The sequence below is a fragment of the Denticeps clupeoides genome, chromosome 10 (genome assembly GCF_900700375.1).
Source record: "Denticeps clupeoides chromosome 10, fDenClu1.1, whole genome shotgun sequence".
NCBI lineage: Eukaryota > Metazoa > Chordata > Actinopteri > Clupeiformes > Denticipitidae > Denticeps > Denticeps clupeoides.
Window position 1 is genome coordinate 13,663,614 of NC_041716.1, and position 15,702 is coordinate 13,679,315.

At 40.9% G+C, this 15,702-nt stretch overlaps 1 protein-coding gene across 1 annotated transcript in view; it reads left to right on the forward strand.

The window, feature by feature from the left end:
• Positions 1 to 3,276: 3,276 nt before the first annotated feature.
• Positions 3,277 to 15,702, forward strand: part of LOC114798108 (synaptotagmin-6-like) — a 56,899-nt gene continuing 44,473 nt past the window's right edge. The window contains exon 1 of the mRNA XM_028993528.1: positions 3,277 to 3,430. Coding sequence (XP_028849361.1) covers positions 3,277 to 3,430 — 154 coding nt within the window. The remainder of the gene's footprint in view (positions 3,431 to 15,702) is intronic.

Sequence of the window (15,702 nt, forward strand, 5' to 3'; positions counted from 1 at the left end):
ATAGAGTGCTTTTAAAATGACATTCAGTTGAGTTTTCACCATATACAGCTACTCAGTGACACAACTTCAATTCATCCATCCATCCTTCTATCCGTCAAGGTTGCAAGGCCTGTCAGTCTCTACAGGCACAGCGAGAAAAAGTGTTATACTTCGTCTTCACAACAGTCTCATGATGGGATCGACTTGCTTCAACGCATGACGCCTTGAACATGTTTATGTTCTGAGAGAATAAGCAAGCCTCTAAATTCAGCAGGAACACAGAACAATTAGGATCAGCCGATACAGCTGTAATCTATGCAGATGGATGCCCCTACTCACAAGATCAGCATATTTGTCTTGTGCTATAAATAACATAATCGCTGCTTCTTCCAGATAAAGCGGCCGAACCTGAAAGTCCTAAAGCAGTAAATCAATAGCCAGATTAGCAGGACCGCTTGGACCACTGCCACAGCCAAGGTAAATCTCTTTATTAATGTGATGTATCCAGCAATATGAACGTTACCACAGAGGCGGCTTAAATTCCTGATTTTTTTTTAACTGGTGCTGTATCTGGTTTAAAGGAGAATTTAAAGGAGAATCTCATTCCTTTCAAGTCACATAACAGAATATACATGGGAAATATAAATGGAAAAAAGGAATTCATCTACATTCTCTATCTTGCCTCATGGCAAAATTTTAATTATTAACCATGAATCTTTGCTATGTCAAGCATCTCATTTCCGTAAATTTGTATATCTGATGCTGAGGAATAAATAACATCTCTCATCATACGGAAACATTTCTTTTGATAGCACTGAACACTATTATTCACTGAAGTTTGTATTATACAGTTTAGAGTCTTAAAATGGAATGGAATTTACATTTTAACTTTTGATTCAAACATTTTGAAAATGTCACACCCAGGGAAGAGGGAACACAATAAAGCGACAGAAAAAAACGACAGTCCTGGGAGTGAATATACTATGTAGAGGAATTAAAAAATACTTGGACAGTCACATGGGAGCTAATTGGTCCACACTGAATGAGGAGTGACCACTGGGGCTAATTAAAGGTTCATCCATCGCCAAACTGCAATTGTGACCATGACAAAAAAAAAAAACATCATTACTCTCTCCCATTCCCCAGACTCAAGCTTTCGTCTTTGAAGCTGTCGTCTTTGATCAGAAAAATCACATGCAATCCATTTCCTAATCAGGGTTTTGTCTGCACACATTGGGGCAGGGCCTGGACTCACCCAAAACATTGTTTAATTTCTATTAAAAATATATTGGTGCAAGACTATGAGTAATAAATATCTTAACCTGATCATCTAAAGTTGCATTGATTGGAGGGATTACTCCTCCTGAAGCAACATTATTGTGCAATGTGTACCCTGCCAATTTAAACATAATCCTGACACAAAGCCTGACTATACAAAAATTTAATTGTAACTTTTTAGTTGACTTACAGAAAGTGATATTAGAATGTCAAGAGATGTAAACACAATGCAGATTTGTTTTATTGCACACAACCAACTTTTGAAAAGGTTGAGCCTTTAAAAATATTTTTGATAAGGTCTGTTGTCTAACCCAGTTAGGCAAAATGCTGCTGGAGTCTGGCAGAAAATTAAACAAAAACTTGTTTAAATTGTGGCTACAGATCCACAGATGCCAAATCCTTCTTCTGGTCCTCCAAGAACTGCAAATTGCCCCAAGCAAACTCAATGGGCAGCTCAATGTTTGCTATTATTGATTAAAACTTAAAAAAAATACATTGGGAAAAAAAACACTTCAACCAATAATTACAAAAAAAAAGTTACATTTGTCATTTTGTTTCTACATTCAAGAGTCAGGCTCAACACTTTTTCTAGTGCCACCAAAACAGTGTGACCCATCAGGACAGTGAAAGTTCAAAATACTTCTCAATACCTCCTTTTTGTGGAGGAACACCATTTCTGAAACATTCCAGACATTCTTGATTGTTGCATAGTATGAAAGAACATACATATCTTGGATAAAATTATTTCACTACAGGCCACAGCACTCAGACTCAAAAAGCATTTTCATTCAAATTAGTGCAAAATTTGGTACCCTGGTTATTTATTTTCTTTGAAAAAAATATTCTGGAATATTTTTTGTTTAGTGTAAGAGAGAGAGACTCATTCAACCCTGCACATTGGTGCCCTGATAAGGATTAAATTGTTCTGCGTAGTGAGTGAGTAGGTCGAAATAAACCAATATAGCAGTGTTTTTATTTTATTATTGCTAAAATTTAAGCTAAGGACAATTAAGTACACTTGCATTATGAGTTTGTGCATTTTTCATTTTGCTCATACCAGATCACAGTAGAGACTGTAGCCCTCAGTGAAGGTCCACTGTGCAAGTGGCTGGAGAGGTGAGCTGAGGGAAATTGTTATTCCCAGTTGTGCCTTAAGGCTGTATGTCAGAACAACAGTCAGTGTGGCTTCTCAGCGCTGGAAAGGTCTGAAATTTAATGGGTATGTTAAGTCTTCTCCTGAGCTTCTCCTTCTTTTCCCTCAAGGGTAAGCTATAGCCGTCCTCTTTGGTTACAATCCGGTTAAAATAGTCAGATATTCATATTGAAGTTAGAGAGAAGAGGCACGTGCATTGTTCACACACACACACACACACACACACACACACACACACACATACACATCTGAGGGGCTTTGGGTTCAAAAGGGAGGCTTGTCACACTGGGATCAGTTGACCTGAGAAAAATAAACCCAGTGGTGTTAATGAGTGGCTTTTCATTAAAGAGCTAAGGGACGAGAGAGAGAGAGAGAGAGAGACTGTCTGTGTGTGTGTGTGTGCGTGTGTGTGTGTGTGTGTATTATTTTATAGCAGAGGTGGACTCATTTGTTGCATTTGATTTGCCTCAGATTTAATGTGATGAAATAATTCTGTCTCCGAAATACCTCGAGGCAACTGAGTCATTAAACCTCCACACACACTTTTCTATTCCTTTTGTCTCTCTCCCAAATGTACACAGACACACACACACACACACAGTTTTATATCCACAAAATTCCATTTCAGCTTATTGTGGACACACAAATACTGAATACTGCACAGTTCATGACACAACAAAGACACAAAAGGTGGCCGAATGCAGCGGAGCTCACATTTGTGTCTGAACCAACTCTTGCGAGAGAGCGTGCATGCACTATTGTATGTGTGTTTATGCGCACGCGTGTGTGTGTGTGTGTGTGTGTGTGAGTGAGTGGGCGCACGAGTCCCGGCGGAACGGCGCGGCAGCCACGATGCAGCTGAGAGCATGGGCACAGAGGGGAAGCAGCCCGATCTGATCTGTGAGCAGGCAGTGACCCTCATCGCTGACCTCTGCCTGCACGAGAGCCCTCTGCTGGAGCCCGAAACGTGCCAGGACTTCCTGTACCTGCTGTCCAACCAGGTACCCCGGAGCCAGAGCGGTAGGCACTCTCCTTAACCCCAGTCAGTGTGAGCTTGTGGTCTGAGAAAGTTATCTGCTGTTTGACCATGTGGAGCTGCAGCCTCTCTGGGCTTCATCTACCAACCTCAGCGTACCCATGTTGGTTATTTTGTGTTGCCAGGTGTTGAACCAAGTGCTCATTTGGCACAGTAGTAATTTCTCACGGGGTAGGATAAGTACTTGACCCCAGTGGACCGAGTCCACCGGAGTAAAAATAGCCAGGGTGAATGTGAGGGGAGAGTTCCACCTGGGAGGGGGTCCTGTGCTTAGTGCAACTGTGGGGCTTTTAAAAGGGCTTTTAGTGAAACTGTCTTATGCTGTCCTTAATTGATCAAATAACCTCAGAGCCTAAACTCTGGTTGCAGGTTGTAGAGTGTAAATTGAGGCATTTAAGGAGGTGTTACTAGGCTTTTGCCTGAGGAAAATGTGCTTTTACAGATATTTTTTACACTTTTGAGTCATATTTGCATATTTCCTTGTTTGTCTGCAGCTTTGCTTTGTGTCTTAAAATAATACCTTCAATGCATTAAACTTTCAAAGGAATGTATTATTTTTATGCAAAATCTGAACAAATTACTTCACGATATATTTAGATTTACTACATAAATTGATAAGAATCCAGTTGCATTCATCAGTACAAATGTAACTTGGTGGAACTTGAAGGCTGTTTCAAATCAACATTAATAATCTTTGATATAATAGGATCCTTATTTCACCACTTTTTTTTAATAATGAACTTCCTTAAATGTCAATGGGACTATGCAAAGTATCTACAGCCAAAGCTACAGTGGTTATAATTAGTCAATGACTGTACATCAATTGCAGAGTAAATATATCTGTCACATGATAACTAAAAAGCAATTACATGCATTCATATTCAGCTCTGTACCGAGCAAGCCACTCCATGTGCAATAGAAACAGTGCCGACTTCCCTCTGCATAACCAATGTTTTGCCAACAGAACACAATCAATAATCTGTTAATACTAATAGTAATAAATAATCTGTAAAATTTCGATGGGAAATTGGTGCCTGAAGCCAGTGGTTGTAGTGGTGTGAAGCGTGCTCCTCAGCAACATCAGCACGTGCCCCCCTCAGCAGCATATCAGCCCGCAGGACAGCACCTCTCCCGCAGATATTTGCCTGGCCCTTCATCTTTCTACTGGTGCGTTGAGGCTCACTCGAGGGGACGTGCTGGTGTAGTGGTATTTTTGGCCGGCCGTGCGCCTGTCACTCAGAGACGTTTCTGTAGCGAAAGAGCTTCGTTGTGGTGAGGGTGTACAATGGGGGGGGGGGTGGAGCCGTTTCATAGTGGTAGTCGGGATGGGGGCTGCGGACCGAATCCTGTGTCAGTCTGCGTTACCTTCACTCTATAGAAGACCAAAGGGGGGCGGAGCATGCCGTCAGCGTTTGGCGGCTAAGCTGTGGGGGCACTAGATGTCACGGCGCGTTACCGCACCGACGCGCCAAATCACTTCTGCCACGTGAAGGCCAGGCAGCGGGGCGATTCTCTGATGTACGGGGAGAGATCCAGAGCCCTCTTAGATCATTGGGCACCTGATACAGAGGGAAATGTCAAAGCCCTCCACTGTGGAGAACCGCGGGGGGGCGCTTTCCCTGGGCCTTTTATGTTTCGCGTGGCACTCGGAACACAAAACAGCCCTGAAAAAGCCCACGCTGGGATTCACCGGCCCAGTCAACACAAATTGCTTTATCCTTCGCTCTCTGTGCACCAAAAAAGGAAGTTTAAAATAAGCACTGGAAAGTCAAACATTTTCTCGCCCCAATGCTGACATTAAATAGGGCGACGAACATAATACCTGTAATCTTTCCTGCAGATGGGGGTTGGCTGATTCCTGATTGAGTTTCTGTGGTTACATAAATGACATAAACGGCACTTTTCACATGATTGAGTGGAGAAAACATAGATGTGTGTCGCCTGGTTTGGCCCCTTCCTTTATGTGCATCACCTGAAGTTTGGCACAAGCGACAGAGCTGCAGTCTTGTGTCTGAAAAGTTCCCTTATCCTCAGCTGTCAGCTGCTTTCTTCATGGTTTCCCAGCAAAACTGGCATGTATCACCGGTATTGGCATCAGACTCACAGGGTCTGGAAAAGAAGAAGGGAAAGAGAATTCAGTCAAACTCAGCTCATTATTATCTCTAAGCGTAACAGCAAAGTCACTTGGGTTAGAGATGAAGTCTGGGCCAATTATGGATTCCTTTCTTGCTTGGACACTGCGCTCATTTTTGTGACTTTCTGTTCAGGACAGGTCTCACCCAATCCCACATGGATTCAAGCCTTGAGAAGTCAGGCAATGTCTTTGGATTCAGGTTTAATGACACAGGCCCACAGACTGGCTCACACAATGTCTGAGACCGTTTAATGGTTGTGAATTGTGAAAACCGGACTGAAGTTGGGGCTCAGCTCCACCCCATAAGCAGTGAACAGATGCTTGCAACGCTGTCAGCAACACTGGAAAAAACCACAGGACAATTGCAAACTGTTGTACAGTGATTGGCAACAGATGGCTTTTGGCCCCGCTGGCAAGGTCACCGGCCACTTCTGGGGCCAACACACAGTTGCGCACGTTGTTACACAGACAGTTTTTAAAAGGGTCTCATCACAAGTGATTGAAATGGCAGCAATGAACTTTATTAGATCGTACCGAGGATCTGTGCTGTGTTCAGTGTGATTAAGTTTGACAACTGTCTGGCAGAGGACACCGGCTCCCCAGGCTCCTTCATTAACTGGGAGCTCAGGGAACGTAATATTCAAGTACCACTGAGTGTTGCAAGCAAACAATGCAACAAGCAAATAAGCAAAAGGTCTTGAGGCCAACCGCATAGCAAGAATAATAAAAATAATAATACTAACAATGTTGTAACAGTACAGTCACATGATGCTTTGTGAACAGATGGGGGCCAAAAAGCAGGCAGGCACACCAGACGGTACGTGATTATGCAGATATAGATACGTGTGCAGATTGTTCATGGGAGAGAGCAAAGCATTGTGCTTCAGTTCAGGGTCTGCATTCTTCAGACGTGTCCATTAGCGGCCTGACATGGCTGTACCAAATCAGAGATTCCTTCAAATGTGGCCCCTAAATGTCCTTCTTTTAACACAAATAAGTACCATGTTCCTCAATAATATACGATTAGTGACAGTTAAAGTGAAATGTCATTGTGAAGCACAGCACACAGTGACACAACAAAATGAATCTTCTGCTTTTAACCATCACCTTGGGTGAGCAGTGGGCAGCCATGACAGGCGCCTGGGGAGCAGTGTGTGGGGACGGTGCTTTGCTCAGTGGCACCTTAGTGGCACCTTGTGCGCTAAGGATTCAAACCGGCAACCTTACGATTGTGGATCTGTTTCCTTACCCACTAGGCCATCTATCAGATTAAACAATATTATTTCATGTTTCATAGGAAGAGTTTGTAACATGCGCTGTTAGAATTCTGATTAGGACAGCGCTTTGTGGTACATTACAGATTGAGACACTGTAATTATCTGAAGGCTAAATAAATGTAGGGTTGACCTGCACATGGCGATGAATTGCTAAATGAGGGTATACCCAAAAAAGTGCAGCTCACCTGTGGGACCAATGTTGGTGACCCATCAAATGTAAAAAACATGGACCCAAACCCATGAATTGAAACCTACTCAATGTGCAATGCTGCCTTGTAATGCATTTATTTACCTGCGCAGTAAATTCTCTAGAGTGCAGAAGTAATCTGCTGCAAATGACAACCAAAATCTGCAGAAACAGGGATTCACGCAATTATGGTTGGTTGGTTGGTCCATAATCACAGCAAAAGTCTGTCACTTTGATGAGACTCAATAATGAAACATTTTGCTTTGTTTACAATTGTTTTGTTTACTGCATAACATCACGTTGTATATTTGCATATTTTGGTGACACTTGAGTTGCGTTATACAGTGAAATAATAGAAAAGGAAAGATCTCTGAATGAGCGGGCAGCAGGGAACTGTGGTTTTTACCCAGTTTATCTGACCATACCAGGCAAAACCAACTACACTGTAAAAAATAAAATATTGAGAAAACTTAAAAAATTAAGGCAACCAGCTGCAAAGCATTTTAGGTTCTCTCAAAAAGTTGAGAAGTTGAGAGGACTTTAAAAAAACAACTTTAAAATGCTTTGCAGCTGGTTGTTTTAAATTTTTAAGTTTTCCCAACTTTTTTTTTGTACAGTGTACCTGCATTCTGCAGTTTTATGATTTCAGCAGTCATTACAGCTGATTCCATCATCTTTTTCTTCCTCGGTTATGCAGGCTGCAGCTGTTCTGTTGAATTGTGTGGTGTGTACTGCTCAACCTTTAAACAGCCTCAGGATAATGAATTCATTATTTACAACAATACACAATGCAACTAGTAAATAACAGAACTGTATCTGCAGCATTATAATAAGAGTATAGTTGAAACAGGTCAAGAAGCTGGGCCTAATTTATATGATCATCACACGTCTCTCTGAAACAGAGCAAGTGTGCCAGATATGTCAGGGGTTTCGTGACTCTGTGGGGACAGGAGGCCAGAGTTGCTGCTGACAACTTGCACGATGGTGTGAAAGTGCTGCTGTCCATGTTCTGTCAGCAATGTGAGATTTACGGGACACCTAGAGTGGCCATGTATTTAAATTTGTTTTATCATTTCCTCATTAGTCCTGAGGTGAGCAGACTGCCGTGTGGCAAAGAGAGACTTATTAGTCCCTGCAGTGCCTGATAACAGGGGGTTCAACTCAAAATGTCTTCACTCAAGAGATCCCACAAAATAATGAGCTTGCAAATAGAAAAGATTTTTAAATTCGCAAAAGACAAAAGGTCACACTTGCATCTAGGCATCTGGAATGCAAAGATGGAGGCTGAGGCTTGTTCAGATGAGATTATGATGCAAGCGCATGTGTTTTGGATAGTTATTTTTATAATTTCATCTGGCTGATTGGTTTGATTGGATGTTTACGAGGTTCATAATCACTGGGGCATTATCATCTCTGCCAGTTGGCAATCCCAAGCACAAACAACAGCACAAATTCCCTCGTATGAATAAATAAGAGTCTTGGCATGAGTGTGAATGGAAAGAAAAATCTGCTAGTATGCGGCAGAACTGACACACACACACACACACACATGCATGCTCTCACCCAAAAAGAATTTTTGCTTCATACAGCAATGCTTGGGAAACCTTCTCACCAGGAACCAGGGATATGACCTCATAGCCCCTGTGCAGTAGTTCATCTTCATAGATAAAAGCTTGAACTCTCCACTCTCCCATTAGTCATGGTGTGTTCATAGCAACTAAAGCCCCTGGTGGACACTGATCATTATAAAAGAGTGAGTCAGGTAGTGACTTATTAATTCACCAACTCTCCATCTCTCTCTCTCTCTCTCTCTCTCTCTCTCTCTCTCTCTTTCTCTCGATCACTTGTTCTCTGGGGCATCTTCATAAATTTTTTGCACACATCTCAACAGTTGCATCATGGCCACATACTGTCATCATAAAAGACAGTTTATACGTTGGACACAATATTAGCATGAGTAACTAGTAACACTAACACTATCTAGTAACACTAACACTAATGTTGGATACTGAGTGTGCAGTAATGTCAGATAAGATCCAACTATCACATGGCATGACGAGGCAGGTGAATGGAGACGATTACGAAACTAGACGATGAAGAAGGACGCATTCGCATGACGTCATGAAACCGGGGTTTAATGAGCGAAGAACAGGACTGGGGAGACATCTGGTTACAGGTGAACGTGTAACATAACAAAGATCCCGGTCCGGAGCAACCCCTTCCGGACCGGATCATGACACCAACAAAGCCATTACTGTAATACATTCTATCATTGTGTGATAGTTTAATAATGACAGCAGCACCTCATACTTACCTCAACTTTCATCCAGATGGTTAGATGTAACCAAAGTAGATATCTTTGATTATACAAAAAGTATACATACAGTACAGGTCAAAAGTTTGGACATACCTTCTCATTCAATGTGTTTTCTTTATTTTCATGACCATTTACGTTGGTAGATTCTCACTGAAGGCATCAAAACTATGAATGAACACATGTGGAGTTATGTCCACAGCAAGTTTAGATTTTACAAAATTTACTGGTTTCACTGATGCATGTTTTGTTTTGCCAACATACAGTAATAGAGTAATAGAATTTGAATATGCCCACAGGATGGACAGGCCGAAAAGCAATCAGTGATAAATATATTTGCAATCATACAGGCAAAACGACATAGCAGTTGTCAAGCAAAATATTCTTTTATGGCAGTGGCTATTTATAACAATACATAAAATGCACAACAATGCAAAGCTTTACTGTCTGTCCCATTGTTCCTTTGGGACATCGTGATTCCCACTTCTCCGATCCTTAATAATAATGTTTACTCAGTGTGATATGCTCATAATATCTCCAGCAAACGTCAGTGACCGAACTCTGAGGAGGATTATTATTTGCATTCAGTATCAGTGTTCTCTGTAGGGATTAAATATGAACAGAGTAAAGGTTACTCCTCTTGTTTGTTCATAAAAAAATTATACTTATCATTTTGTTTTTATATTATTTTGGTATTATTAAATGTTATGCAAGCGTATATTAAAAGGTTGCACAATAAAGTTGATCATCTGTGCAAGCTACAGGTTCTTTTCAAAGATACTAAAGACTGAAAAACATCTTGACATGACATGATACTTTACAGCTGTGACTGTGTGTGCACAAACACCTAAGCAAGCGCCTTCAGGGTAATTGCTTGACAATCTATTGATGGTAAAGGGTAATATTTTTAACACCTCACTCGCTAATTGGGCCTCACATGAAAGACCAAATTAGGAACAAATAACAGCCTTCTCCAGAGACTTGGCAAGAGGTTGCAGGGCTCTTGGAGAAAGAAGGGGTAGTGGTTTAAGGCCTGGTTTATGCATAACTGCTCATGATAATGTAACCAAAAGGGTTTCCATGCTTCCTACTGCACTGCATGGCATTTGTTAAATGTAGTAATTGCAACATTTAACAGATCTCGGGTGATTGCATGACTTAATTTATGGTGTTTTAGTATGATGCTAAGAAGATGTCTGTTTGAGGGACACTGTTTCTTTTTACTGCCATTTGAGGATTTTCATAATTATTTGGATGTAATCTGCAGCTCATCACACTTGTTATAGTGCTTTCAAAGTGTTAGCAACAACAATTGTACGTATGGAAATTACTGTACCAGTGAACTGACTCATGATCCACACAAGAAGGCTTTTCTCTAAAACAGGTTTTCGGTTTCTAAAAAGCCTGCGTCCACATGGGAGTGAAATGAAATGTTGTCATCCACACAGAGTCAACAAGAACAGCCCAAACGCTGTTTTAACTTCCCCTCCACACCGGTAAGTGGTGCTGTAACTCCCCAATCTCACCCAAAGTGCTCTCCTTCTATCCCGTCACCAAGGGGGTGGTTAAAAGCAGAGGACACATTTTGTTCTGTCACTGTGTGCTGTGCTGCAGTGTTTCACATTGACAGTCACTTCACTTTCACTTTCATGTACCTGAAAAACAAGTCTGTGGAGTCCCCAAAATTTAGCAGCAGAACAAACACGCTCATACATCTTCATTTTGGCTTAATGGGCACAATTACTGTAATGCGCACGTATGATGGGAAATCAGTTATTACTGGCATACATTCAGAATGTGGTACAAGTTCATACACACACACACACAAAGGATATTGCAAATCGGTGAAAATCATAGGGCAAAGAGTGCATCTCTTCAGACAGGCCGCACTACAAGCACCACCATTGCAGTTTCCAAGAACCCATTGTCTTGCATTAGCTTTGTTTCCATTTACTAAGACATTAACAGTCCCCTGAGGACACTTCCCCCATAAAATGAGAACAAAGAGGCGTGCAAGCACAGGGCGAGCTGACAACGAGGTGAAGTTAAATAACGAGTTACACCGAGGGGCAAAGGGAAAGCGACTGCTTGCTTGTGTGTGTTTGTGTTTTTTACGACAGGGTCTGTTTTTATGTTTGTCATTTATTCTGAAATGCGTGTTTCTCCAAAGCTGATTTCAGAAATCTTGTCATTAATGATTTGGGTAAGACCCCTTCAGCAAAAGGAATAGACGATGCTTAACCGACAGCAGCTGAGGGAGAGAAAGCAAAGGTGCTGTTTCGTTCCTTCATCCTTAGTCAATAAGATGATAACATTTCAAATCCAGTCACGCAAGGCCAGCTTGAGAAAAAAACTTTAATGCACCATCTTGGTTGTGTAAGACAATAAATTATCCTTTCAGTGGCTCCTGCAGACAGATTATACATGAGTACGTACATATGGTGTTTTATTATCTTTATTTTATTGTAAAAATGCCATTCCTTCTATAAAAAACATGAATTTTCTTTATTTGTGTCACCATGAATAATGCTGATTAATTAAAAAGTAACTAGTAGACCAGTTGAGAACGCTGGACATGGACCCATTTGAAGGCTCTGGCATGTGTAAATGAGGGCTAGGGGAAATAACCCAATTCTTGACAGATGACTTCCACCCAGACCAAAGTCCTTTTTAGACAGGAATTTAATTAACAACTGGACAAAAAATCTATATGTGTTTTGTTCTAAATCTTGCACCAACCACAATACGGGGCAGAGGTTGCCTAGCGGTTAACGAAGCGGCCGTGTAATCAGGGGTAAAAAGGTGCCACTGAGCAAAGCACTGTCCCCGCACACCCCTCCCAGGGCTCCTGTCATGGCTGGTCGGTGCTCACCAAGGGTGATGGTTAAAAGCAGAGGACACATTTCACTGTGCCACCTTGTGCTGTGCTGCAGTGTTTCACAATGGCAGTCACTTCAATTTCACTTCATCTACTACATTTACATTTAGTACATTTACATTTACATTTAGTACATCTACTAGTTACAGTAGTTATTACCATTTGGAATGATACCAGTTAAACTGTTTACAGGTTGCAGTTGTAGGTTGTTACAGAATCTGGATCTGTTAGAAAGTAATCATTTTTGTCACTTGACTGATGATGGTGAATTAGAGGATACATTAGTGTTTTTGGAGAAAACATTGGAACAATCTACACGACAAATAAATGGGAAAATTAACTTAGAGTGAGACGTAAATATTCACTGCTCAAAAAATAAGACATCCTAGATCTGAATGAATGAAGTATTCTTATTAAATACTTTGTTCTTTACATAGTTGAATGTGCAGAGAAAATCACAGAAAAATTATTGATAGAAATCAAATTTATCAACCCACGGAGGTCACAATTTTGAGTCAGACTCCAAGTTTAAGTGGAAAAACAGACTACAGTCTGATCCAACTTTGATGTGATTTCTTTAAAACAAGTGAAAAAGAGGCTCAGTAGTGTGTGTGGCCTCCATGTGCCTGTATGACTTCCCTGCAACGCCTGGGCATGCTTCTGATGAGGTGGCGGATGGTATCCTGAGAGATCTCCTCCCAGACCTGGACTAAAGCATCTGCCAACTCCTGTACAGTCTGTGGTACAACGTGGTGTTGGTGGATAAGTATCCTGCTTGTCTCCTGATGTACTGGCCTGTCTCCTGGTAGCGCCTCCATGCTCTGGACACTACGCCGACCGACACAGCTAACCTTCTTGCCACAGCTCGCATTGATGTGTCATGCTGGAAGAGCTGAACTATCTGAGCCACTAGTGTGGGTTGTAGATTCCTTCTCATGCTACTACTAGTGTGAAAGCACTGCCAGCATTCAAAAGTGACGAAAACATTAGCCACAAAGCATAGAAACTGAGAAGAGGTCTGTGGTCACCACCTGCAGGACCACGCCTTTATTGGGGACGTCGTGCTAATTGATTGTAATTTTCACCTTTCGTCTATTCCATTTGCACAACAGCAAGTGAAATTTATTGTCAATCAATGTTGCTTCCTAAGTGGACAATTTGATTTAACATAAGTGTTATTGACCTGGAGTTACATTGTGTTGTTGAAATGTTCCCTTTATTTTTTTGAGCAGTGTATATATTTTTTAGATAATTCTACGTTGAAAATTGAGCCTATTGTCGATGTCACACATTTATTATAGGGCATAGATTGGGAAGCATGTTCAACATAAAAATGTAAGTAGGGGTAAAATAGTTTTATCAGTTTTATGAAGTAAACATTTAACACTTTTTTTAATTTAATAGTTTTATGGAGTAAATATTAATGTTAATGAGCAAATAGAGAATTCGGAAGCAATTAAGATTGCAGATGTTTGTTTTTTTTTCTTTTATGTTTGATGTTTTTTTTTGAAGACCATGTCTTGCCTTTCCAGTATTGTTTACTACCCCTGGTTAATACATAAAGATGCAACTTTAAGATGCAAAATTTTAATTTCTAAATAAGTGGTGCCACTTTGAAGTGAAGGGATTTAGACAGCATATTGAAATGGTGACTTGACATGTTCTATTCTTTCCTCAATGGAACCCTCTCCTATGGATTTTTTTTACCCAGAGACATTCCACTGCTGGGCAATAGTTACAGACAAGGCGTACTTTATCCCAATGTTAACAGAAGTGGCACCATCCTTCCTAGTGGCTAAGGAAGTGGCCCCGTAATAAGAAGGTTGCCGGTTCGAATCCCGATCCGCCAAGGTGCCACTGAGCACAGCACCGTCCCCATACGCCTGTCATGGCTGCCCACTGCTCACCAAGGGTGACGGTTAAAAGCAGAGGGCACCGTGTTTCACAATGACAATCACTTCACTTTCTAAAAGGAACAGACCTCAATGAACTATGAGAGTATATGCCTACAGAAGAAATTAAATTTGCCTTTTATTCCTGATTATAAACAGTGCACAATGTAATGTAGTTTTTCAATTAAAGTGAACAATGAACACCCATGCACACAGTGCTGGTGCCATCATTGGAGACCTCAGAATTAGGTCCACCCAAACTCAGACACTGAACAGTCTGCCTTCTTGTCTCCTTTTATAACATTTACTGCATAATAACTTTCGCTCCCCCATTACACATAGCCTTCAGTTGTCCTCAGATTGTGCTCCAGACATTTCTTTTTGTGGACAGTGATTACTACTGATACCACTTTGCACAGACATAAAGAGAAGAATGAGAGGAAAAGGCTCAACATTCATAAAGCTATAATTACAGTGACGTCCATTCAGGATGGGGGAATTAATAACACACCCAGATAAAAAATCAGCTTGATATTTGGGGGATTTCATTAGCTGGATACTTTAATTTCCTAAAGTAAATGTTTTCTGCTACTGTGTTGTTGCAGATGAGGGGAATGGTGAAATCATTTATTTAAGCAGCCGTACATGTAGACCGGCGAACAAAACATATTCTAGAATAGACATGGTTCTGGCTAGTGCATCGCATCTTGTCTCTTCCAATTGTGCCATTGTACAGTTCCAGTAAATGAGCTGAAAATACCAACATCACAGGAATGGAAATCCATATGGGCTTCAGCCTATTAACAAAATAAAAAGCAGACGGGGTTCATTTTCACTGTCAGCCAGTATAATGGGTACCACATAATATTACAGTACACCTGCTGTATGTATTAGGGCTATCAATCAAAAAAATGAAGTGTGATTAATTAATAATGACTAATTATTAAGACTAAAGTTTCCGTAATGCATAGTTAAAACTATGACAGAAACAAATGTGGGAAAGATGTTCAGATGAGTAGTTAACTTTCTTTGTTTTCTCGAAAGTTCTGCCAGTCAATTTAAAATTTCCACCCAAGGGTTTATTCAGATGATGGACCCCAAAATTCTTCAATCCACATGTCATATCTGAGCTCTCCCACTTCCTCCCACCATCAGGCCCATAAACTGGGTGAACTTGCAATTATGAATTGCCCATAGGTATGAGTGTGTGATTGAATGATGTGTGTGTTCTGGTATTCGATACGGCAACCCAAGTAGGACTAAGCAGTTGTGAAAAGTAAGTGAGTACGAGAGCAAATTTTCACATATACCTGAAGCATAACTGTGTATAAAAAACTGATAAATTATGCAGCTTAATCCCAACTGTAACCTACAGGGTAGTACAAGTATTTGCTATGTCCTAATTGCCATGTACAGGCACACTGTAACAAGACCGTGTAAAAAAAAAGTGGAGCCATTGAACCTTAACATCATAATGCGATTTCACTTACTCGGCCTATTCGAAAACATTCCAATTAGCCAGAAACTGAGCAAAAAAAAACCCAACAATGTCTTAAAACAGCAGTACAACAGCA